Source organism: Podarcis raffonei, chromosome 13 (assembly GCF_027172205.1).
Source record: "Podarcis raffonei isolate rPodRaf1 chromosome 13, rPodRaf1.pri, whole genome shotgun sequence".
In the NCBI taxonomy this organism is placed as follows: Eukaryota; Metazoa; Chordata; class Lepidosauria; order Squamata; family Lacertidae; genus Podarcis; species Podarcis raffonei.
In genome coordinates this window covers 15289920-15316614 of record NC_070614.1, presented here as the reverse complement: position 1 = coordinate 15316614, position 26695 = coordinate 15289920, and the positions used below count along the sequence as shown (strand labels likewise).

At 44.9% G+C, this 26695-nt stretch overlaps 1 protein-coding gene across 2 annotated transcripts in view; it reads left to right on the top strand.

Annotated features, from left to right (window-relative positions):
- The window catches only part of MYO1D (myosin ID), a 173071-nt gene that overhangs the window by 94283 nt on the left and 52093 nt on the right, over window positions 1–26695 (top strand). For both annotated transcript variants that reach the window (XM_053359882.1, XM_053359883.1), the window contains exons 20-21: window positions 8591–8704; window positions 18706–18860. In XM_053359882.1, coding sequence (XP_053215857.1) covers window positions 8591–8704; window positions 18706–18860 — 269 coding nt within the window. The remainder of the gene's footprint in view (window positions 1–8590; window positions 8705–18705; window positions 18861–26695) is intronic.

The following is a 26695-nucleotide window of genomic DNA, read 5'->3' as shown; positions in this document are numbered from 1 at the left end:
CCATGTCTTGCTCAGCCACTAGCAGAATCTGAGAGTGGGCGGTCCTTAAACTTTCCCCAGCAGAGTAGTCTGTTGACCCCCATCCGACGCCTCCCCTCTCTGCGTGTAAACCTACTGTGCAGAGAGGGCGTGGGTAAAGGGGGACCTGCCTCCCCGCCGCTTTGTTCATGCTCGGTGCTTTGGCTCTCTCTTGCATCCTCCAAGCCCTGCATCTCTTCCCCACTAGAGGCGGGGCTTCCCTCCTCCATGGAGGAAGTGCTCCTTCCTACGATCTTTGGAGGCTCCCTGTAACCCAGCTGCCCTTCCACCTCTCGCCTCTGAGCTGATGGCAGTTCCCTGACAGTGGTCATAAAACATTAACTTTGCTTTGAAAAGAGAATTTTATTAATTAATTAAAAAATTAAATTAATTAATTTTATTAATTAAAAATCAATTGCACTGGCTGGCTGTTTGCTTCTGAATCCTAAACAGTTTGACACTAAATTACTTGGTGGACCACTGGCACCCATATGAGCCTGCTTCAAGCCCCAAGAACGGCCACAGAGGTCTTGCTCACAGAGCCACCAGTAGTAACAGTCAGGCTTACCTATGGAATTGCCTCCCACAAAAGGTGCTTTTGGTCTCATCCCTGCTTTCTCTTAGGCAGGCCACAAAAATGTTTCTTTTCCATTAGCCTTTGATTAGGTAGCTTGTGTGGGTTTTAAACTTGCTTTTAACATGGTTAGTACAGTCTTACCCTGGATCCCAAACGCCTTGCGACTCAATGCCTTGGCTCCCAAACTCAGCAAACCCGGAAGTGAGTGTTCCAGTTTGCAAACATTCTTTGGAATCCAACGTCCGATGCAGCTTCTGATTGGCTATGGTTTTCCCAGTAGTGATGTATGGAAGTGAGAGCTGGAACATAAAGAAGGCTGATCGCCGAAGAATTGATGCTTTTGAATTATGGTGCTGGAGGAGACTCTTGAGAGCCCCAATAGACTGCAAGAAGATCAAACGTCTCTATTCTTAAGGAAATCAGCCCTGAGTGTTCACTGGAAGGACAGATCCTGAAGCTGAGGCTCCAATACTTTGACCACCTCATGAGAAGAGAAGACTCCCTGGAAAAGACCCTGATGTTGGGAAAGATGGAGGGCACAAGGAGAAGGGGACGACAGAGGACGAGATGGTTGGACAGTGTTCTCGAAGCTACCAGCATGAGTTTGACCAAACTGCGGGAGGCAGTGGAAGACAGGAGTGCCTGGCGTGCTCTGGTCCACGGGGTCACGAAGAGTCGGACACGACTAAACGTCTAAACAACAACAAGTATCTGTTGCCTTCAGGCAGAATTTGCAGTTGTTCTTTTGCTTGATGCTCTTGTGCAGGAGTCAGCAAACTTTTTCAGCAGGTGGCCGGTCCACTGTCCCTCAGACCTTGTGGGGAGCCGGACTATATTTTGAAGAAGAAGAAAAAATGAATGAATTCCTGTGCCCCACAAATAACCCAGAGATGCATTTTAAATAAAAGGACACATTCTACTCATGTAAAAACATCCTGATTCCCAGATCCAGCCCCTGGGCCTTAGCTTGCCTACCCATGCTATTGTGGAAGTGAGAGCATGTGTTTGGCATGTGTGAGGCCTCAGTATCTCCAGTTCAAAGGTTTTTTGTAAAAAATAGCGAGACTGGTGAATATTATGGCATGGTCTTTAGGGCACATGATGAAGCTACTTTGCTAAAGCTAAGCAGGTTTGAGTCTATGCCCAGGTGGGAGAACCTGGAAACTCCCATGCATATTGCTTTGAGTTCCATGAAGGAAGAAGGGTGGGACAGAAATGTAATAAAAAGAATAAATAGGTAATATAAAGACGCCTACCAAAATTCAGCAGAAAGACTTAGAGCAGTGTTTTTCACCAGTGGGCCTCAGTTCACCCAGTGCCTTCTCCCTTGCCTGCCCCATCCCTTGGCCATGCCGTATAGCCTTTTGGTTGGACCACTGCCAGCAGCTGAATGAAGTTGTCCGGGGGACAGAGGGGAGAATGGATGGGAAATCTCCCTCTGAGAGGATAGGACCAGAGAGTGCACTGGAAGAAATTAGAAAGAGAAATACATGGTTAAGTTGAAGCAAATGAAACAAAAATAAATTAAGAATAGAAAAGGGAGTGAAAAAGGAAAGCTGTTGTAGGAAGATGAAGTAAATAAAAGGAGCAGCAAGAAGTGATGAAACAAACCAACACTGGTGGAAGGAAAGGTACAAATTAAGTGTGAAAGGAGAAGTGGAGAAGAAATTCAGGATATGAGTAAAAATACTCTGAGATGCATGGGGACAGGGGAGAAAGCAATATAATAAACAAATAAATCCTTTTCCATTTAAAGACTCTGGATCAGCATATTCTGCCTAAAATGGAGTGGCTGTCGCAATATCTCCAGAATCAAAGTCTACTTTGTTTGAGAAAAGCTGAGTTATACAACTCCTTGCCACAAGGAAATCACTAGGCAAAGAATTTAACCATATCCAAGGAGGGATTAGCTATAATTGGGAAAATATGTTGGTAGTTGCCAGCTGATTATGCGAAACTCTGCCTCAGTCCGCCACCATTTTGTGACTGGTTCCACCCCTGTAGTGCCACTTTTTGGCAAGTGGGCCTCAGTAATTTTACTTTCTCAAGTGAGAAATGGGGTTTGAGAGCCCCTGACATAGAGTATGTTATTATTCCTAATTCTTTTGAGCCACCCAGAAAATAAATATTGTTGATAGCCATAAAAATGGTTCATTAGTTCTAAATAAAAAAATAAAGTGAAAATAAATATAATACTGGACTGAATATGAATTCTCTGCCCCACACGAGCCTCTTCTCAAATTTAAAAATTGGCATCCAATGGAACATATATAAGTATCTGAGTTAACTCATAAATGATCAACTTTGTGTATCTTGTCATGTTTGAATAAGTGGTTTTGTAGCCCCTTGAATAACTAAAGATTTAATCAAATATTCCTGAGATGATGCGTTTTTCTAGCACCCTCCTTGTTTTCCAAAGTTTCCTCCAGGTTCCTGCAAGAACCAGCTGCCCATAATTAGTAACCCACGATTTAGAAACTTTATTTTACACACTTGCTGGGGGGTTATTTTACCCAACAAACATCATGCCATCTTGCCCTTACGACTGTCAGCTGGTAACAAGAAAGACCTTCTTTGAAAGGAATGCCCTACCTTCCTGCACGAGCTGCTTTTTCATACTGTATATGTTTAACTAATCTCTTTACCCAATACCTTCCAGATCTCTTTCTGGGCAAGTCTCCTATTGAATGTGATGCTTCTCTCTCTTCACATTGATTAGTTGTCCCGAGTAGAGATAGCTATAGCAGAATTGCTGGAGGGTGTGACATTAGAGAACCAAGCTAGAACTGTCATGTTCTGTACAAAGTCGGCAAGACTGACAGGTTGAAAGAGTGAATGACATGTGCTTCTAAATGTGAGAAGAATATGAGTGAGCAAGCTTCCAGAATCTTGAAAGGTTATTGTCAAGAACATAAAGAATCACCCTTTTATTTATTTCTGATGATGAGGACGGATTTAATTTGTTGCAAAGCGGAAAGATAAGATCAGCAACTTGGCTTACTTACTAGAGTCCATTTGCTCTGCAGTTTGGCAACTCTGCTTGTCGAGTAGTTGAGTTTGGATAGTTTGGATTTTGTTTTTTGCGGTGCTACAAACATTGCATTAAAGTAGAGACTTGGAACTTAATGACTTTGAGATCCTTTCTTGGTCTTCTGGTCTCAAATTCTGCAGGTGTAGCATAAGTCAAGATACTGGGCAAGATACTCATTTCTGCTGTGCTCAGAATCTACATGGGGGCTCTGATGTGCATATAAAACTCAGCATGAGTTTCCCTGTTCTCTTCAGTACAAAGGACAGCTCCGTGTGTGCAAGGCAGGATGCTGACTTTAAGAGAAAGTTACTACATTCTTGCTTTCATGGCACTCTTTGTGTACGCTAGTTACTGGGCTAGAGCTACAATATCTGTTGAAATGCTTGATTTAATAAATTGGTCTGCTGTTTCTGAGATGCTCTTGCAATCTACTTTGTCACCATTTCAGCACCAGTTAAATGGCCATCCAGATTACTACTGCTGCTGTTACCATATCATAGATAACAATGGCCAGGGTAGTCCGGAGGGTGAAATTGCTGCTGGTGAAAAGCATTTCAGGCTACATAAGCCACTTGTACCTTCAGAGATGAGACTGGATCTAACAGCACCCCCAAACTACAAACCTGACCCCTAAGCGGTTGTGCAGTTCTGCCCAGAACAGGCTGAATCTTGTCTCCCTGGGTAAACAAACCATTCACCCAAAGGATCTGCTTGCTAGTCTGGAGTTAGTTTCTGTTTACTGACCCTCTCCCAGTCCAGTACTGATCTCAGGTACTGGTTCATTGCATCAACTGCATCACCTGAATTGGCAAACAAGGGTGAAACAGAATTATGTGTCACCGGTATACAGACAGTGCGTCTCAGTTCTCTGTTCCACTGAGAAACTAATCAGTGGTTCCATGTAGATTTACTGTAACTGCAACTTTTATACCATAACCTATACGGCTGTATCCAATGCTAGTTATACTCGTGAGTAGACACACTGAAATTACTGAACAGGTTCATTATTTGCCAGATTACGTTGGAGCACATTCTGTAGCAAGGATAACTCCTCCCATTGGAACTTGATAGGTAGAAGAAGAAGAAGAGTTTGGATTTGATATCCTGCCTTTCACTCCCCTTCAGGAGTCTCAAAGCGGCTAACATTCTCCTTTCCCTTCCTCCCCCACAACAAACACTCTGTGAGGTGAGTGGGGCTAGGGCCTTCAGAGCCATACATCCCATAATAGCTAGCCTATACATTTGATACAGCATTGACTTCTTCTCCCTTCCTCCCACCCACTCCACAAACACGGGACACATCCTTAAAATAATTAGCCATTTCATAGTGGCTCTTGTGAAATCACCTAAGGTCAAGACACTGTGTGTGTGTGTGTGTGTGTGGATGGTAGTAATCATGGTGAGATATTCAGTCTTGTGCACTAAACAGTGTAACAGACTTTGAAGATTGCTGTTGGAAGCGAAGAAGGCAATCAATCCCCAGACATGGTCAGAGCAGCTGTATGTTTATGGCAATCAATAAGCACACCAGTGTTTCACTTGTTTGTTAGCAGTACATTTTCCACTTGGCCATAGTGGCTGAGGAAGCCCATCTTCGCGAATGCCTTGAAGCAGCAGGGACAGAGCAAATCAGGTGTTGATTATTCATAGCAATGGAAGAAGTGGTAATCAAGGCTTACCTTTGCTCTTCTTTGTCTTTCTGTGTTTCTGATTGATGTAGTGGAGCTTTCCATGTTGAAGATGGATATATGGCACGTGCAGTGTGTACTGGCAATTAATACTGCTGCAAGAGACAAGACCTAGTTTCCCATCTGTCATCTCTTGGCTAGATGGTTCTTCAGAGCATTGCCTACTCTCTGTGTTTGACACCTAAACCTCTTAGCTGATTTTGAGTTACTGATACAAGTGACAAGCTACCTGGAAAGGGTGAGGTGTCCTACCTTTGCACAGATTTAAGGGATTATTTGACTCTGTTAAAGAGAGCATGCTGCTTGTCTGAAGGACTCAAGTTGGTTACCAATAAAGGAGATACTAATTGTGAATTTGGGCTCCTGCCAAACAGTAGGATGAAGTCAGAAAGGCTTTATGCCTTGCAGAGGGCTTCCTTGTTCATCATTATCTCCACAGGCAGCTGGGTTTTGTTTTTATTTTTAAATTGTACAGAACCTAGAAAACTGTAGACACATTATTATTATTATTATTATTATTATTATTATTATTATTAATGCATTGCTGCGTGTCCTGTTCTCATTAGTTAGGATGAACAGTTCTTCTAAGATTTATCCTTCTTTTTAGTGAAAATGATTTCTGTACATATGCATGTGCAGACACACACAAATATACCCCTCTGATTTTGGGGCATGGGGAAACTTGTTCTGCATTCCAAACCATCTCTTACTGAAATCCATTGGAGTAGTCTTTTGTTCTTTCTCCTCCTGCTACATCCAGCCATGTGGAATAGATAGATAGATAGATGATAGATATAGGCAACCCGTCTTCAAGGCTATGCTTTGAACTATCATTTTAATTCCGTTTGCCCAGCTGGATGCCTGTCAATAGCAAGTTGGAAGGAAAAACTGATCTAATGGTGCATTTCTCAGCAGGGGACTCAATTGTGGTTTACTGAATCCCAGTGGCATCCTCAATTAATTTCAGATTTGGAGTCTTTAGCTGTAAAAGTAGTAACAAGTGTTTTTCCTTTCACTGATGGAAATGGTTTCAGTCCCATTTTGGAAACTGATAGCAAACAGTATGTTTCACGTTGCTAGCATTACAAATGTAATGGTAATTTAGAAATGGTGCTGTTCTGCCCTCCCACACACTCCCAAACACACACACACACACACACACACACACACAGAGCAGAATACCCTGCCATTTGCTATCTTTAGAGTTGTCACAGCAAGGCATGAGTCTTCCTGTTACAAAGGCATCCAGAGTTGACATCTTTAGGGCGTTCCCGGATAATGCTAGTTTACATAGATGCTGTACATATGTGAAGCCGTGTTACTTCGCAGTGGCCGTAATCAAAACAGTAAAACCTTCAATGAAATCAATCTGAAAAACCAAGTAGCCTACCATAAACGAGTTAACAGAAAAGTGGGGTTATTGCACTGCATAATAGCGGGGGCTCAGACAGCCAGGACCCTGAAAGCCTCATGACTAGGTGACAAAACAAAATTTAGGGGGAGGCCATGCTATAATGTTGACGCCATGATGTTATACACTGTTCCTCTCGTCCACCAGCTGCAATTTAATCAGCTTGGGAATCTGGAGCAGTACCCCCAATACTGATCGAAGGAGAGAAGTAGCCAGGTCCCAAGCCATTAGGGCAGGCGTGGAGAACGAGTGGGGAATCTTTTTTCAGTCCAGGGTCTGCATTCTCTTCTGGGGCAACCTTTCTTTTTCTTTTTCTCTTTTTTTTTGAACTTGAAGGATCTTTATTGAGTTAAAATGAATACATACACACTGTACTGTCTGGGGCAACCTTTCAAGGGCCACGTGCAAGCGGTGGACAAGGCCAAAGGCAAAAATGGGCAGAGCAACAAACATAAACGTCACCTTTGTATATAGACTAATTTCTACACACATTGGTACACCCTGCTCTTCCCTCCATCCAGGCGAGCAAGAAGCATTATTGGAGTTCAGGGATACATTCCATCCAGGCCAAAGCACTCAGGGTGAAAAGCAGGACCAGTGAGAGGTGTTGCTTGGGAGCATCACCTGGGGAAATCTGAGGGGCAAATAGAGAGGCATTGGGGCCTCATTTGGTACCCAGGCCTGAGGCTTCCCACCCCTTTCTTAAGGCTGTGAAGGAAAGAACTAGAACTTGAATTGAGTCCAGAAATACATGGCTAGCCAATGAAGATAAGAGCACCAGAATAAAATCTGTAACAATCTGGCAGCTGCATTTTGGACTGATTTAAAGCTTCTGGATGTTTTCAAGTGCGGCCCCATGTAGAACAACAACTACCAGACTTTTAGAAGACATCTGAAGGCAGCCCTGTTTAGGGAAGCTTTTAATGTTTGATGTATTGCAGTATTTTAATATTTTTTTGGAAGCCGCCCAGAGTGGCTGGGGAAGCCCAGCCAGATGGGCGGGGTATAAATAATAATTATTATTATTATTATTATTATTATTATTATTATTATTATTATTATTATAGTGCATTACAGTAGACTAGTGTAGACTTTAGCTTTCATACTCTGTCTGTGAAACTTCCTAGATAACTTCCAATATACCAGAGAAAGCCGAAGCTCAGGCAAGACCTGCCTTTAAAGCAAAGTCCTACCCTCTTGCAATCAGCCATGCTCTGTTTTTGGCAGTTTATGTGGTTAGAGGGCTGGTCCCTGTCCCTCTTTAGTGAACAAATACAGGCAGCAACAGGATCAATGGATCCAAACTGCAGGAAAGAAGATTCCACCTAAACATTAGGAAGAACTTCCTGACAGTAAGAGCTGTTCGACAGTGGAATTTGCTGCCAAGGAGTGTGGTGGAGTCTCCTTCTTTGGAGGTCTTTAAGCAGAGGCTTGACAACCATATGTCAGGAGTGCTCTGATGGTGTTTCCTGCTTGGCAGGGGGTTGGACTCGATGGCCCTTGTGGCCTCTTCCAACTCTATGATTCTATGATTCTAGGATCATCATGTTTGGGTTGATATCTTACCAATCAAAGTTAAGCTAACGGAAGTACTTTTCCTTTCTTTTTTAATCTCATTGTTTTCAATTACTGCCTTCTACACAATACCACCAAGTTGAACTCATCTTAAATCCGGACCATTTTAAATCCTTCTGTCAGTTAAAACCTGATGTGCACATGCCTTTTAGAACTGTGGAAGCAAAATTCAAACATCTTGAGGAGCCAATAATTCTACTATCACCCTGTTCAGAGTGTGTGAAGTGTGTTTTGTTTTGTTTAAAAAAGGAAATGACTTTTAATTCCCATGGGAATTTGATTATTTGCAGATAAACCGCTTTAGCAAAGTGGAAGATCGGGCAATTTTTATCACTGACAGACACCTTTATAAGATGGATCCAACAAAGCACTACAAAGTGATGAAAACCATCCCACTGTACAATGTAAGTATTAGAGCTGGAACCAGGACTCCACAGTATGAAATTGCTAATGATCCAATTTCTCTGTTGTAAAATTGATAAGAACTCTGGTCAGAATTCTGTGAAGTGCATAGAGGTATTTTATCTGTATATCTTCCACAAGTACAGTGGTACCTCGGGTTAAGAACTTAATTCGTTCTGGAGGTCCGTTCTTAACCTGAAACTCTTCTTAACCTGAGGTACCACTTTAGCTAATGGGGCCCCTCTCTGCCACTGCGCCACTGCCGCATGATTTCTGTTCTCATCCTGAAGCAAAGTTCTTAACCCGAGGTACTATTTCTGGGTTAGCGGAGTCTGTAACCTGAAGCATCTGTAACCTGAAGCATCTGTAACCCGAGGTTCCACTGTATATATATTTTTAAAACTTGCAACCCACTCTTTGTCAAAAAAAATCAGGGTGGGTTACATCAATAGTGGGAGTGCAGTTCATAATTAGCATCTTGTTGTTGGGAAGCTTCAGTTGGTGGTGGAACTACCAGGAGGAGATGCCCAACAGATCTCAAGTCGCAGACAGAATGGTATAAGTGCTCTTAAGGTAACAGGACTCTAAGCCATTCAGGCTTTATAGCTCAGTACCAAAACCTGGACTCAGGCTCAGTAGCAAATAGGCAGTCAGTGCAGATCTTTAAGCACCAATGTTTATAGTCTTTAGCTTTCAGGACCATCAGAATACTGACAACTGTATTTTGCGCTATCTGCAGTCTCTAAACCATGGGTAGGCAAACTAGGGGCTGGATCTGGGCCAATTGCCTTCTAAACCCGGCCCGTGGACGGTCCGGGAATCAGCATGTTTTTACATGAGTAGAATGTGGGTTAATAATCTCTGGGTTATTTGTGGGGCACAGGAATTCGTTCACTTTCCCCAAAAAAATATAGTCCAGCCCCCCCACAAGGTCCTAGGGACAGTGGACCAGCCCCCTGCTGAAAAAGTTTGCTGACCCCTGCCAGGTCTAAACCATATTCAAGGGCAGCTCCATGTAGAATGTTTTGCAGTAGTCTAAACAAAATGTTTTTGGAACCTGGATCACTCTGACCAGACTGTCCCATTCCTTGTCACCAAAGTCATTTGGGCTCCCAATGACAAAGTATCCAGGAGCACCTACCAACTAGAGTCCTGGTTCTTCAGAGGGAATGCAGCCCCATCCAGAGCAGGCTGCCTCCCTAGTTCCCAGACCCAGAAACCACCAATCTGCAGTACCTCTAGCATGTCAGGATTGAGCTTCGGTTTACTGGCTCTCGTTGCCTCCAGTACTGGTCAAGATACCTGCATGATGCTCTAGTCAATAAGCCTGCAGGATGGCAGGAGAATGTGGGGAGGGGGGCTGTTGTTCTTCTTCCTTCCCTAAAGGCTTAGCGGCACAGAGGAGGTCTGGAATCTTGTTCTGTTGCAGTTTCTACTTCCAGCATGTACAGAAAGCGCTAATGGCTCCTAATCTCATTCTGTAGCACAGATAGGAAGTCTCTACAGCCAGCCGAAGGGCCAAACTAGATGGCATGGAAAATCCATGAGCAAAATTTCCTGCTGTCTTAAAAAAAAATAAAAATTACTTGGAAAGCCCCATGCGGCTGCTTTGAAAATCAAGGAAGTAGGACTAGGTTGTTCTGAACTCCTTTCCTCCTGAACAAGCAGCTGTTAGCTGTGTTTCCACACACTGAGCTATCTGTGTGTTCTTCCCCTACCCTCAGCCCCAACCCGTGAACTAATTCTTTCCAGAGGAGTGGTGCAATTTATATCAGGGGTAAATGAAACACAGGGACGCGGGTGGCGTTGTGGGTTAAACCACAGAGCCTAGGACTTGCCGATCAGAAGGTTGGCGGTTCGAATCCCCGCAACGGGGTGAGCACCCGTTGCTCGGTCCCTACTCCTGCCAACCTAGCAGTTCGAAAGCACGTCATAGTGCAAGTAGGTAAATAGGTACCGCTCCGGCGGGAAGGTAAACAGCATTTCCATGCGCTGCTCTGGTTTGCCAGAAGCGGCTTAGTCATGCTGGCCACATGACCCGGAAGCTGTATGCCGGCTCCCTTGGCCAATAAAGCGAGATGAGCACCGCAACCCCAGAGTCGGTCACAACTAGACCTAATGGTCAGGGGTCCCTTTACCTTTACCTTAAATGAAACACGCACATTGCTACTTTCGCAGCCCTCGAAGCAACTGCATGGGCCTGCTATTTCAGTATTTTTGAAAGGGGGTAAGATCTTGGTCACAGCTCTCCCTTCCTGTTGGCCACTGACTCGCAACTGTGTTTGTCTCTTGTGGGTCAGCTTGTCCCTGAAAGAATTTCTTTCAAAAGTGTGATACTCAGCTGGTGGTTTGTGCCCACAAGGCCTGAAGAAGTTTAACTCATGCTGAAAGGCTGGCAGACTGGCTGGTGCAAAGGAACTCACAGCTGGGTGACCTTGGGCCAGTCCCACTTCTTTGAAGTCTCTCAGCCCCACTCACCTCACAGAGTGTTTGTTGTGGGGGAGGAAGGGAAAGGAGAATGTTAGCCGCTTTGAGATTCCTTCGGGTAGTGATAAAGCGGGATATCAAATCCAAACTACTCCTCCTCCTCCTCCTCCTCCTCTTCTTCTTCTTCTTCTTCTTCTTCTTCTTCTTCTTCTTCAATGAACAGTGGCTGTCATATAATGTTTGAAACACATTACTTTGCCTATGATGGCTAGTACATTAGCTTCACACATGCATTTGGTAGTATAATCAGATTTGGCCACTGAGGCACCTGTGGGAACTCCCAGCTCAGCTTGCCTTGTTTTCAGGGATCTGTTTTAATATGTTAGAAAAAAAATTAACATAGGAAGGAATTTCAGTTAGCTCATAAAAAAAACAACCAAATTTGTTCATGCGAGGACCAAGGAAGTGGGAAATAATGTGGTACACAGTGGACAAAGGGCAAAAATTAAACACTCCGTATGGTGCTGGAATGTTGGAGTTTTATTTTGCCATCCCTGCGTGCATAGAAGCAAAAGGAATTGCCTAGTAATAAGTAGATAGTATGCATATTGCCTTTGAAGATGATGGCCACTGGTCCCATCACCTCCTGGCAAATAGAAGGGGAAGAAATGGAGGCAGAGAGAGATTTTACTTTCTTGGGCTCCATGATCACTGCAGATGGTGACAGCAGCCACAAAATTAAAAGACGCCTGCTTCTTGGGAGAAAAGTAATGACAAACCTAGACAGCATCTTAAAAGCAGAGACGTCACCTTGCCCACAAAGGTCCGTATAGTAAAAGCTATGGTTTTCCCAGTAGTGATGTATGGAAGTGAGAGCTGGAACATAAAGAAGGCTGATCGCCGAAAAATTGATGCTTTTGAATTATGGTGCTGGAGGAGACTCTTGAGAGCCCCATGGACTGCAAGAAGATCAAACGTCTCTATTCTTAAGGAAATCAGCCCTGAGTGCTCACTGGAAGGACAGATCCTGAAGCTGAGGCTCCAATACTTTGGCCACCTCATGAGAAGAGAAGACTCCCTGGAAAAGACCCTGATGTTGGGAAAGATGGAGGGCACAAGGAGAAGGGGACGACAGAGGACGAGATGGTTGGACAGTGTTCTCGAAGCTACCAGCATGAGTTTGACCAAACTGTGGGAGGCAGTGGAAGACAGGAGTGCCTGGCATGCTCCGGTAAAGAGCCACCCTGATCCAAAGCTCTGTAGGTCACCAGTGTGCATATGGATCTGTGTGAGCCAGTTTTCTGCATGATGGAGGTTTCTCAAATGCTGAAGAGCACAGCCAAATTTTCGTTCATTAACACTTCCATCAATATTTGTTTGTTTGTTTACTATCCCATCCTTCATCAATCCACAATCCTAGGGTGGGTTACATCATAAAATATATAGGTAAAGGTAAAGGGACCCCTGACCATTAGGTCCAGTCATGGCCGACTCTGGGTTCGCGGCGCTCATCTCGCTTTATTGGCCAAGGGAGCCGGTCATGTGGCCAGCATGACTAAGCCACTTCTGGCGAACCAGAGCAGTGCACAGAAACGCCGTTTACCTTCCCGCCGGAGCGGTACCTATTTATCTACTTCCACTTCGTGCTTTCGAACTGCTAGGTTGGCAGGAGTAGGGACCGAGCAACGGGAGCTCACCCTGTCGCGGGGATTCGAACTGCCGACCTTCTGATTGGCAAGTCCTAGGCTCTGTGGTTTAACCCACAGCGCCACCCGCATCCCTCATAAAATATATACAATGGTGATAATACCTTGAGGGGACTGGTGTGTGAAATCTTTCCAGCCTGCCGAAATTAACCTTATTTTCCTCATCAGTATTTTTGACGTTTTGTTGCCCACATTATCAAACTCAGTTTGTTTTAGGAGCTGCCCATTGCCGCTGATATATATATATATATATATATTACACATATGCCCTCTTACCTAATATCTTTGTATGTAGTGAAAGTGGGGGAGCCCTGAAATCTGCATAATTGTGTGGGGGATGGGTTTCCCCCTTGCTCTTCGTAGAACAGCTCCATTATTTGGACTGATGCTTTCATCAAGAACATGGACCATTTATATTTGAGCCTCGGTGTTTATTTCTCTGCCTCACCTGAAAAGATGTGTTTCCTTTACATCTGTAAGATGGATTGGCCCTGTGAAGGTGTACGGGAGCTAGCCTCCTCAAAGTGCATCTGCGTGCCAGCAGCGCTCACAATCACTGTTTGCAAAGCTGCCCTGTCAACATAGCAACATCCCTTGGGAAGGCGTTGCCATGGAGATCTCAGCCAGTCAGCTGATGCCTGGTCCTGCCGAAGCTTGTTTTCCCAGCTCAAGAAGCCATTCTGTCACTCCAAACCTTAAAAAAAAAAAGCAATTCCAAATGGGGAGTAATATCCCACGGTGTGCCTTTGACTTGTGGCAGTAAAAATCCCTGTGACTTGAAACCTCTGGTGGAGTTCTTGTCCCTGGTGTTGCCAGCCAAGATGGCATATGCCAGGAACTGAAGGATAGCAATAAATAAATGCATTAAGATGGGAAGATAGGATCCTAGGGTTGAGGAAGACTGTAGCTGGTGTACAGATAACTAGGAAATAATAATACTACTTTCTGGAAAACGGAGGAAATGAAGATGATTTTCTCTTATTTCACACATGCCTGTTACTGTCACTTTGCAAGCTTGTTTTGTTAAATTGAATCAGGATGCGTTCCTGCGTCCAATTGTGGCATTTTGAGAGTGTAGATTCAGTGGATTCGTGCAGAGTTTGGTACCTCACAAAGCAGTGGTACAATTGCTTCACCATGCACCTGCCTTACAGGGCAAATCACAATTACCCACGCCAAGATGCCAAAAACAGATTTAAATCAATTATTTAAACTAATCTGCCCTGCTGAAGAGGCCCCCTGTAGCAGATTATTGGAGCTAAATGTGGGTTGATAGTTCGCAGCATACCAACCATTCACTTTTTTATGTTAGAGGTAGCTCCTTGTTCTAAAACTAAGTAGCAAATGTAGTACTATCCAGAAGTCACAGTAGTACAACTGACCATTGAGTTATTGAAGGGCACCAAATTGATTTTCCCCATTCTAAAGGCGTATCGTTTTTTCAGGATTGAAACCTAGAGAACAATAACTTTGTCCCAACTGTTTGCTAGGGGACACAGCAGTTGGCACTGGCCATTGCCCCTGGAATTGGCCTGGATGGAGAGGGGAAGGAAGATCAGGAGTGGGTATTGGGTTAGCATTCCCTCCTGCCTGACCCCAGCTCATAACTCCCCATATTTGTTGGAAGAAGGTACAGGCTGAACACAGAATTCTTGTGTTTAAATGTGTTTGATCCCTTGCAAGAGAATGCCTGGTCACAGAGCGTTCAGCCTTCTGCCTGCTTTCAATCTCATCCCCTTGATTAGAATCCTAGAAATACAACTGAACACACCTAGACCCTGCTTTTGGAGGCTTTTATAACAACAATTTCTAAAAGTATGCACTGCTGTTTGGGGAATTCCTTTTTACATGAGCTTTCTGGTGCACTGAAAATTTCTTGAAGTCTTAACCTTTCTCTCCCGCAAGGGGAAAATGGCAGAGAGGTGTTGAAAGGTGTCAGAAATGAGACAGCCTCTTTTTTTTATGCTAAAACAAAGAACAGTCCTTGAAGGTTGAGTTTTTTCTTAAGTTCCTTGAAGAAACTAGCAGTCAGTCTGATCCAATTATAGCCATTCTAAATAGCTAGGAATTCTCATCTGAGTACACTTTTGTCAATGCTTGACGTTTCACTACAAAAATAAATAGCAATTATTGGGTTTGTGCCTGAAGAATTGTGCTCTCCTCTGGGATGTTTGAGTGATCAAAGCTGTATCAGCTTTTAAAATTTAAAGCTTATACCCTCTAATACACTATATTATATGTATGTGTGTGTATTATGTATGTATGTGTATGTGTAAATAAATAAATGTGTAAATACAAATTCTGGGGCAAAGCTCTTTCAAACCTTTGCTTAATTTAATCCCTGATTATTAGACAAAAGCTTGTGTGTGCCAAACACAATCCAGAATATAGAAATGTATTGGCTTTTTCTGCGAGTCTGATTAGCAGAAATGCACTGTAAGCAGAACCAAAGCCTCATCACCAATACTTGGTCAATCTGTAACCTCTTTGTTATTATCAAGAGAGCCATTGTATGGTAGCATGCACAGATATTTCAATCTTTGTTCTGTCTCACCTGATTTATTGCTACATTTGCACAAACCTTTTAACTCGTTAGTATTTTTTTAATAAAACACATATGCCTCTTTTAAAAAATGAATAGCGATGGGAGGAGGATTAATTTGCACTTACTGAACCAAGACACGCACTGAAATGTAGTTATCCTTTGGAGTTGACACTTACCTAGATTTTGCAATGCGGTTCTCCAGTCAAAAGAGCATAGAAAATGTCTGCATTAGTAAAAAAAATGTATACAGAAATGTAAGATTTCAGGGGGAAATGCTTCAAAAATGGATACATCAGAAGAATATATGCACACAATTGTATATGAATTTTCATGTGCCAATGCAGAAACAGGATGGACTGAACTGAAGAATGGAAAATGAGAAATGGAGAGAAACCAAAATGGGCAGATTTCACCCATCCCTACCCCAAGGCTGTACAGCTGCAGCAAATAGTCTGGGATGTGTGTACTATTCTGCTACAAAAAAAGGTCTCCATACTGTGTTCAGAATACTGTATTTTTCGCTCTATAGGATGCCCCCGACCATAGGGCGCACCTTGTTTTAGAGGGGGAGAACAAGAAAAAAAAAATCTCCCCCTCTCTGCTCAGCACCCCTTCAGCGAAGCGGCAGGAGAAACAGAGCCCCTTCCATTTCTCCTCCCGCTTGGCTGAAGGGGCGCTGCGCAGCTCTCCCTCTCTGCTGAAGCCAGGAGAGTCTTGCTCTCCCGGCTTCAGCGAAAGGAACCTGAAGCCTGTGGAGCGCAGCGGGAACTTGCGCTGCGCTCTGAAGGCTTCAGGCGGCTATCCCTGAAGCCTGGAGAGCGAGAGGGGTCGGTGCGCACCTACCCCTCTCGCTCTGAAGGCTTCAGTGAAAGCAACGCAAAGCCTCTGGAGCGCAGAGGGAGCGCTCCCTCTGCGCTTCGGAGGCTTCGCGTTGCTATCGCTAAAGCCAAGGAGCCTGCATTCGCTCCATAGGACACACACACATTTCCCCTTAATTTTTGGAGGGGAAAAAGTGCGTGCTATAGAGCGAAAAATACGGTATGTTGTGCCATGCAAATACATTTTCATATATTGTTATCAGTTGTCAATTTCTGTTCTATGTGAGGAACACATTTTGTGGGAAATGTGTGAGTAAGTTTGGAGATGAACTAAAAATTCATAACAACATAGTCTTGGTAGCCCGATCTGGTCCAGCAGTCTGGTCAGCCAGATGCCCACGGGAAGATACAGTATGGGTACAGTAGCACTCTGATCATAACCCCCAGTGCCTAGTGTTCAGAGACATGCTGCTCTGATGCAGGAGATGAAATGTGGTCAAGTAGCCATTGATAGCTTTTACGGGGAGCTAGATAATTTCATGGAGGGATAAGGCTATCTAGGTAAAGGTAAAGGGACCCCTGACCATTAGGTCCGGTCGTGGCCGACTCTGGGGTTGTGGTGCTCATCTCGCTTTATTGGCCAAGGGAGCCGGTGTACAGCTTCTGGGTCATGTGGCCACCATGACTAAGCCACTTTTGGAGAACCAGAGCAACGCACGGAAACCCCGTTTACCTTCCCGCCGGAGCAGTACCTATTTATCTACTTGCACTTTGACGTGCTTTCGAACTGCTAGGTTGGCAGGAGCAGGGACCAAGCAACGGGAGCTCACCCCGTCACGGGGATTCGAACCGCCAACCTTCTGATCGGCAAGTCCTAGGCTCTGTGGTTTAACCCACAGCGCCGCCCGCGTCCCTAAACTGGTAGCAAATTCCAGAGTTTAACTAAGTGTGAAGAAACACTTCCTATTGTCTGCTCTGAATCTCTTGCTGTTCAGCGTCATTGAATGACTCAAGAGTCTCCTATTTTGTGTGTATCTGTGTGAGAGATACTACCTATCTACTTTCCCCACACCATGCAAATACATCATTATCCCCTCTCCCCGTATTCATCTAAAAAGCTTCAAATGTTATAAACGTTCCTCAAAGGGGAGTTGCTCTTGCCCCTTGGTGAGTTTGGTTGCCCTTTTTGCACCGCAGGCAGAGAGTGGGACTCCAGATACTTTTTATAAACGGCTCAGGGCCGCAAGACCTCAAAGTCCACCTCTTTCCAGATAAACTTAACCGAACCCTGTGATCATCTTCTGATGCCCTTCTTTGTGTGCCTCCTCCTTGAGAGGTCCGGAGGGTGGCAACACGAGAACGGGGCCTTCTCTGCAGTGGCTTCCCATCTGTGGAATGCTCTCCCCAGGGAAGTTTGCCTGGCGCCTTCATTATACACCTTTAGGCGCCAGGCAAAAACGTTCCTTTTTAACCAGGCCTTTGGTTGATTTGATTGACATCAGATGCCCTTTTAAAACATGGAGGGGTGTTTTTTTGGGGGGTGGGGGTTATTGGGTTGTTTTTCTGTTGATTCTATATTTTATGGTTTTGTGTTCTGGTTTTGTTCTGTGAGCCACCCTGAGACTTTCAGGTATAGGGCGGTATATAAATTCAATTAGTAGTAATAATTCTAATCAGTACTTTTTCTGAGGGGATGCAGGGATATGCATACCCCTAAACATTTTTTGAATCTATAAGTTTGGCCTCATTGAGGGGTCGTATTTCAATATGAATAGCAAACTGAGAGTACAGTGGTACCTCAGGTTACATACGCTTCAGGTTACAGACTCCGCTAACCCAGAAATAGTGCTTCAGGTTAAGAACTTTGCTTCAGGATGAGAACAGAAATTGTGCTCCGGCGGTGCGGCAGCAGCAGGAGGCGCCATTAGCTAAAGTGGTGCTTCAGGTTAAGAGCACTTTCAGGTTAAGCATGGACCCCCGGAACGAATGAAGTACTTAACACGAGGTACCACTGTACCCTTAAAAATTTTTTTAGAAAAAAACCCCTGATTCTAATAATTATAAATATATCATGCAGTGCAACTGAAACAAAGCTTCCTAATATATTTCTAGTATGCTTAGCATGCTTCCTAAGTACTTAAGGTGCTATGGTGAAATTTAATGTATGCCTTGCTTGTAAGGTTCTGTTCAATTGCTCAGCTGTCTGTAGGCACTTCTATATTATACAAAGTCATATTTGAAATACTAATGTCAAAACATATAGTGTGCTGCTCGTAGTAAATGTACCTGTGTCCCTGTGTTATTTCTGCTTTGAGGTCACTTGAGAGGCAAAAGCCAGGCACTTGCCCTGTTAAAGTCTGGTTAATCAGACACGGCTGTCATTCCAGAAACGGGTGGTAGGGGGAAGGTGTCTGTATTTGTAATCTGATTTTCTATGACTACTGCAGAGCATCCACGAAGGCATGGAACTTGGTGAACCTTAACGTTTCCCCTCTTTCTTTGCTCAGCTGACGGGATTGAGTGTCTCCAATGGAAAAGACCAGCTTGCAGTTTTCCACACAAAGGACAACAAGGACCTAATTGTGTGCCTCCTCAGCATGCATCCATTCAATGAGAGCAAGATCGGAGAGTTGATTGGAGTCCTGGCAAATCACTTCAAAAGGTGAGTTTGAGTACACATCACCAAGTCTTGCTTTGGCATGGCTTTTGACTCCATTTCTGTAAACATCTGGAGTTTGACTCTAGAGTTTGACTCCTCAGGGCTTGCACAAACCTGTATTTTGTAAAGGTAAAGGCACCCCTGACCATTAGGTCCAGTCGTGACCGACTCTGGGGTTGCGGCGCTCATCTCACTTTATTGGCCGAGGGAGCCGGCGTACAGCTTCTGGGTCATGTGGCCAGCATGACTAAGCCACTTCTGGCGAACCAAAGCAGTGCACAGAAATGCCGTTTAACTTCTCGCCAGAGCGGTATCTATTTATCTACTTGCACTTTGACGTGCTTTCAAACTGCTAGGTTGGCAGGAGCAGGGACCAAGCAATGGGAGCTCACCCCGTTGCGGGGATTCGAACCGGCGACCTTCTGATTGGCAAGTCCTAGGCTCTGTGGTTTAACCCACAGCGCCACACATAAGCAGTTATTTTTGGCTACCCAACAGATGTGTCAACCGTAAACCATGCATCTGTATGTGCTTCAGGTTTGACTGTGTAGGACCAGAATGACTACTAATAGTTGTCCCATGTCTGGAAAGAAGCAGTATTTGGTCTCAGCTCGTCTGTGCCCTTTAATTCCCAACAGCCTATTCCACTGCGCCTTCTATTTTCCACTTGCACCCACTAATTACCGTATTTTTTGCACCATAACACTCACTTTTTTCCTCCTAAAAAGTAAGGGGAAATGTCTGTGCGTGTTATGGAGGGAATGCCTATGGGTGGCATGCCTACGGATTTTCCTCCTCTAAAAACTTATGTGCGTGTTATGGTCGGGTGCGTGTTATAGAGCGGAAAATACGGTATGTGTATAATTTGAAAAGCACTCAGCTTTTGTCGCAAAGTTCTTTCACACCCAGAATCATTTTGACTTGATTAACAATAGCTGCTGCTACAGTGGCTCTCCCAATTATTACTCATCCTAGCTTTCCCTTAATCAGGCATGGCCAAACTTGGCCGTCCAGCTGTTTTGGGACCACAACTCCCATCATCCCTAGCTAACAGGACCAGTGGTCAGGGATGATGGGAATTGTAGTCCCAAAAGAGCTGGAGGGCCAAGTTTGGCCATGCCTGCCTTAAGTGAATTCCCTTAAAAGCTTCAAGTTTGAAATATGACCAGTTTTGGTCAGTACAAGTTGGCATCTACTACATTGTTAATAGAGTTCAATATAATATGTTGTTATGGATGGAAATCCAAAATGGTCCTTCTTGTTGCAAAGTGGAGTTTGGTCTCCTACATCTTTGACATGGTTTCATAGTAATCTACTCTTTATTAAAACATACCACAGGAGCCCAGTATAACTTATGTGGAACCTTTTGCTGAACCTCGTCTCAAATTTCAATTAGTAGCAAATACTATGATATTTGGAGGGACGCGGGTGGCGCTGTGGGTTAAACCGCAGAGCCTAGGACTTGCCGATCAGAAGGTCGGTGGTTCGGATCCCCATGCCGGGGTGAGCTCCCGTTGCTCGGTCCCTGCTCCTGCCAACCTAGCAGTTCGAAAGCACGTCAAAGTGCAAGTAGATAAATAGGTACCACTCCGGCGGGTAGGTAAACGGCGTTTCCGTGCACTGCTCTGGTTCTCCAGAAGCAACTTAGTCATGCTGGCCACATGACCTGGAAGCTGTACGCCGGCTCCCTCGGCCAATAAAGCGAGATGAGCGCCACAACCCCAGAGTCGGTCACGACTGGACCTAATGGTCGTGGGTCCCTTTACCTTTACCGTTACCTTTACTATGAGTGCCTCCTACCAATTCACTGAGGTTTCCCCACTCCAGATTATACCATTGGGTGTGGGAGAGAATATCATGTGAAGCAAGCTTTGACACCTGTCTCAGTCCAGTGCTTGAGACCTGTGGTATATGCTTTGTCTGTGTGATTTGTGCCTCCATAGTTGTATAAGATGTTAGGGGAGCAGGTAGTACTTCTGGTGGGGGACATGTCATGTTCCTTCTGGGGTAGTTTGTCCACCTTTGGTCACCACCCTGCACTCAGCTCTCACCAGTGGTTCATAGAAACTGTCAGCATGTGACAGCATCCCCAACCTGGGAATGGCTTTGGCTGGCCAACTAAACCAGGTGAGGGGAGCTGATGAGTCTCAAACCCGCAATGAGTTAGTGACTTCTCCTGCATGCAAAGACAGGCTCTGGCAGATTAAGCAGATGTGACCAATAATGGGTCCAGCAGTCAAGAAGGTGGTTTCCGCACATGCTATAGAAGGAAGTGAGGGGCTTTTCAACCGGGGAAGGTGGCGCATCTAGGAGAAGGAAGACTCTGGTCCTAAACTTCTGCTGCCTTGTGGGATATTTTCGGGAAAATAAAAGACTAAGGAGTAAACCCTACACAAATCTGGAGTGGAGTCCCTACAGCGGTTGGATGGCGTCTTGTATGCCTCTTTCTGGCAAATCCTGCAGCCAGGCTGCTGCCAAATGTATTGTTCTGCTTTTCTTTGGACCATATCACCAAGGCCAGAGGGGAGACTTTTCGTCTGGGCCACCCAGGACCTCCATACACACCTCCTAGGCTTGTGCCCCAGAGAGATGCTAACACAGTGGTTTGACTTCACCCCTGGAGGTGCACTCCTTTGTCTCTTGAGACGATAGATGCCAACAAGTTTGTGATGCAGGAAATTATACAGATACCCAGTAGAAGGCGCTAGTGAGGTGGGAGAAACTGCAATGATGGGAGCTTGAGATCTGCTAGTTCCTGACTTTCTTGATTCCAGCTACCCCAGTGCCTTTAGCCTTTACCTATTAATTTACTATGGCATAATTCAAGGTGTTGTTGTTGTTGTTTAGTCGTGTCCAACTCTTCGTGACCCCATGGACCAGAGCACGCCAGGCACTCCTGTCTTCCACTGCCTCCACAGTTTGGTCAAACTCATGCTGGTAGCTTCGAGAACACTGTCCAACCATCTCGTCCTCTGTCGTCCCCTTCTCCTTGTGCCCTCCATCTTTCCCAACATCAGGGTCTTTTCCAGGGAGTCTTCTCTTCTCATGAGATGGCCAAGGTATTGGAGCCTCATCTTCAGGATCTGTCCTTCCAGTGAGCACTCAGGGCTGATTTCCTTGAGAATGGATACGTTTGACCTTCTTGCAGTCCATGGGACTCTCAAGAGTCTTCTCCAGCACCACAGTTCAAAACGGAGTAGAGATTCAATATAGATGGGAGCAGAAACTCAATGTAGATGGGAATAGAGAAGGCAGAATACATCAGAGGTGGTTTATCTTATATACTTTCTTGCCCGTTAAGACTGGAAGGCGAGTCCCTGCTCTTTCCCCCATATGATGCTGCTCTGCAATTGCTCTTCTCATGAGGTGGCCAAAGTATTGGAGCCTCAGCTTCACGATCTGTCCTTCCAGTGAGCACTCAGGGCTGATTTCCTTAAGAATGGAGAGGTTTGATCTTCTTGCAGTTCAGGGGACTCTCAAGAGTCTCCTCCAGCACCATAATTCAGAAGCATCAATTCTTTGGCAATCAGCCTTCTTTGTGGTCCAGCGGTCACTTCCATACATCACTACTGGGAAAACCATAGCTTTAACTATACGGACCTTTGTTGGCAAGGTGATGTCTCTGCTTTTTAAGATGCTGTCTAGGTTTGTCATTGCTTTCCTCCCAAGAAGCAGGCGTCTTTTAATTTCGTGACTGCTGTCACCATCTGCAGTAATCATGGAGCCGAAGAAAGTAAAATCTCTCACTGCCTCCATTTATAATTCAAGGTATAGTTCAGTAAAACCATCTCTCTGGTCGTCTCACACAGAACAATATTTGCTTCAGTCAATAAGCCTTAGTTGACCTAAGTCAGTGTTGGCCAGCATTTATCCTCCAGACCAGACAGTGGTCCTCCTGGAACCATGAGTTTGCAAACTGACCCCCTTACATGTGTCCATGGCTAAGCTCCATAGTTAAGTTGGTGCCATCAAGTAATAATAGCTTTGCAGTTATGAAGGCATGGCTGGAGCATGGCACAGAAACAAAGGCCTTATGCTGAGTCAGACCCATCTAGCTCAGTGTGGTTGGCACTGACTAGCAGTGGCTCTCCAGGATTTCAGACAGGAGTCTCTCCCAAGCTTAGCTGGAGATGCCAGGGTTGAATGTGGGACCTCCTTTCAAGACGGATGCTCTACCACTGAGCCCTTTCCCATAAAAACATTCCAAAAAGAAATATTACTTGAAAGCATAGGTAGAGTATCTTACCAATTAGAAAAGTTTAGCCAATCAATTTCCTGAAAAGAGAGGAGCATTGAAAGATATTGACTAAGGAAGCCTGTGGCGCTGTGGGTTAAACCACAGAGCCTAGGACTTGCCGATCAGAAGGTTGGCGGTTCGAATCCCCACGACGGGGTGAGCTCCCGTTGCTCGGTCCCAGCTCCTGCCAACCTAGCAATTCGAAAGCACAAAGTGCAAGTAGATAAATAGGTACCGCTCCAGCGGGAAGGTAAACGGCATTTCCGTGCGCTGCTCTGGTTCGCCAGAAGCGGCTTAGTCAAGCTGGCCACATGACCCGGAAGCTGTCTGCGGACAAACGCCGGCTCCCTCGGCCAATAAAGCGAGATGAGCGCCGCAACCCCAGAGTCGGTCACGACTGGACCTAATGGTCAGGGGTCCCTTTACCTTTACCTATGCATATGACAGTATCAGGAGGGGAGGAAAAATAGGGACCACAATTGAAAAACAAAACAAATCTCTGATTTGATGGACCCATCTCCCAACTACCCTAATAATGTGGATTTCACTGAGCTTTGCCACACCTGTGGTGAGGGTGAGGAGATTGTTTCCACTGCAGCTGCTCTAGAAGCCCTTCAGGAGCCAAAAATATTTTCAGCAATTTGCTTAATGGAAACAGTGGAATGCAAACCTCCACTCCCTTAAAAGAAAAGGGGGGTTCATATTGCATAGCAACTCCAGACAGAAATGCTTTTTGTCCCTCTTTCTTCTACAGTCAAGTTTATTGTGCTTTTCTGAACTGGGATCCTGATGCTTAATTTATATCTTGCAGCACTTAATTGCTATGTCCTGTTGCCTGCTTCGGGAGCGTGGAATCCCAGTGTACATAAGTAATGCACAATTAAAATGCTTTAAAGATTTTGAAGTTGCCCCGCCCAATCCAAGGGCTCAGGCTCATAACCGTGTCCCTGATTACTGTCCCGAAGGCTTGCAAACTTTAGAGCAAGAAATAATGAAAGTAGGGAATAGTTGGAGAGACAAAACATAAAATCTAACGGGATACATGCATTTCTACACTGATGGGGTGTGTGGAGAGGTAGGCCAGCTAGATTGAACCAAGGTATTCAGCAAACAATGAGTCCTATTCACTTCATGTGGCACCCTAGTGGATGTGGTGAGAAAGTCACTGTGTTGGTGCATCATGCCAAACCATGGTTTTGTGTAACGTGAGCATCAGGCTCCTGTGCTCCCCATTCATTCTCTTCCTACATGGTCAGGAGAAGGACTTGGGGAGCTTTTATTTTCCATTGGCTTTAAATGCATCTGTTTGTTTTATTTGAACTGATGAGCATGGTTTCGCACCATGATCAGTTTCAAAACAAGCCAACTTCAGACCATGGTTTATGGAACTGACTTGTTTCAAGTGTAACCCACAATCTCCAGTATAGATGAAATGACAAGCCACATTTATGGGAAACCAGAACTGCTGAAATCCTCCTCCTGGCTATGCAGGGGGAGGAGTGTGTACTGGAGTGGCAGGGAATGAACAAGTCTTGACTATTGCTACAATTCATGCATCTCACTAAAACCATGGTTTAGTGTGACGTGCAAGCACACCCAATGTGTTTTGCTTTGTTTGCTTGAGCTCTACCTCCCAGCTTTCAGATTCGTGGAAGATGTCTTTAAAAATATGAAGTCAGTATCTGCTTCTGAGGGGTGGGCTGCTGTTTGGCCCTGAGGAACATGTCATGAAGAGATTTGAGGTGCTATGGCTAGATTTGCAAATAGTAACCGCTTATCAAATGGAATCCTTGGACATTATTGTTTAGGACATGACCAAATTACAGCTGATGTATAAACATAAGAAATCAAGAGAGCATTAAAAGAAAAGGGAAACTAAGCACCTTTTGTTGCTTTGGGAAACACAATCATATGCTGTGTAACTCACCAGTACTCACAAGGATTATCCTGCTACCTTTTGTGGGGTGAAGTCCCTGGTGCATACAAATGGTTTGTGAGTGACGGGCAAACTTTTGACAACTCCTGTGTTACAGGTCAAGGTGGAGAAAGGACTGGGGAGCAGGTTACATGTTGGCACAGAATATTTGTGCCTAGCAGACGGTCCCTCTGCTGTTGGCTCACTATGCTGTGCATACAAAGATCTCCCAACTATACCAGTCAAAACAAATGAGACTTGCCAGACACTTTCATGCAATATTTTCCTCATTTCTCCAATGCAGTGTACACATGCCTCTCCCCTTGCCTGTTTGTTTTTCCTTTTCTTTAACCTCTGTAAAATGGGACCAGTCCACCAGGCTTTTTCATAAACAAGTGACACATGGAATAACATGAGCCACCTGCAGACGTCAGACTAGCTGAGTCAGCTGAAGCTGTTTCAGGTGAGCCTAGTCTTGGGTCACTAAACATCCAGTATGCAAGGAGATGAAACTGGAAGGGTTGGTGCTGAAGGTACAGGAAAAGGAAATGGGTGAAGCAATTGAAGGCAGAGGGAAGACAGAAGCAGACAGCAGCCATTTCAGACTGTCTTGAAATACGAAACATTCACCAGCTGTGGATGTTGCGGCTTGTGGATGTAGTTTTCTGGTCTGCAAATGGAGATATTCCCCGGCCTAAGGACTACTCTCATTTAACATCAGATTTACACAAACATTGTGGTGGTGTTTTTCATCCTTCTCATCAAAAGTACTTTTAGAAATCCCACCCTCACTCCTGTGCTCCAAAAACATAGTGGAGCTTTTGTGCTCAGCAAACAAATGCTATGTTCTTGTAAACAGAGCTGGTTTTGCGTTGTGGTTAAGAGTGGCAGCCAGGATCCCTGCTTCAAATTTCACCTTAGCCGTGAGCTCGCTGCGATCTTAAGGAAGTCACCTCAGGCCCAGCAGCTGCAGAATGGGGGAAATAACTGGTGTCAGTTGATAGGCAGAGCTGTCAGGTTCACAAGATCCTCAGATGTGTAGCACTTCAAGAACGAAGGCTTTTTGCACTCTCTAGAAGCAGTGCTTTTGTTGTGATGGTACTCAACATTACAGAGTCCTGTCACCTCTCCCTCTCTGTCTATGGCAACCATTCTGTGCTGGAACTCACAGTGCTCTTATCAAGATATGGGTACCAGCAGCTCATTTTACCAAAATAATAATAATGAAGCACTTCCTAAAAGCAAGCCAAATTCAACACAGTAGGTCTTTTCCATCCGCAAACATGCTTTGGGTTGCACTGCACATAATACAGTCATACCTTGGTTCTCGAACGGCTTAGTCAATGAACTAATTGGCTCCCGAGTGCCAAAAACCCAGAAGTAAGTGTTCTGGTTTTTGAACATTTTTTGGAAGCCAAACCATAGCTAACAACGTCCCTTATTTGGCAGGAAAGTCCCTTATCCCAGCACTGTGTCCCGCTGCTGTCCCTTATTGATGATGTCCCTTAAATTTCCTGGGTTTCAAAGGAAGCAGCTCCTCTCCCTCCCTGCCTGCTAGCCAGGGAGGAGGGAGGCGCCAACTGTGTTGCTTGGCTGCGTTGCTCACCTAATAAGGAGTCTAAGAACTACTGGGGGGGTGGAGCTTGCATGCCTTGTGCCGATCAAATCGGCCGCGTTGCCTGGGGA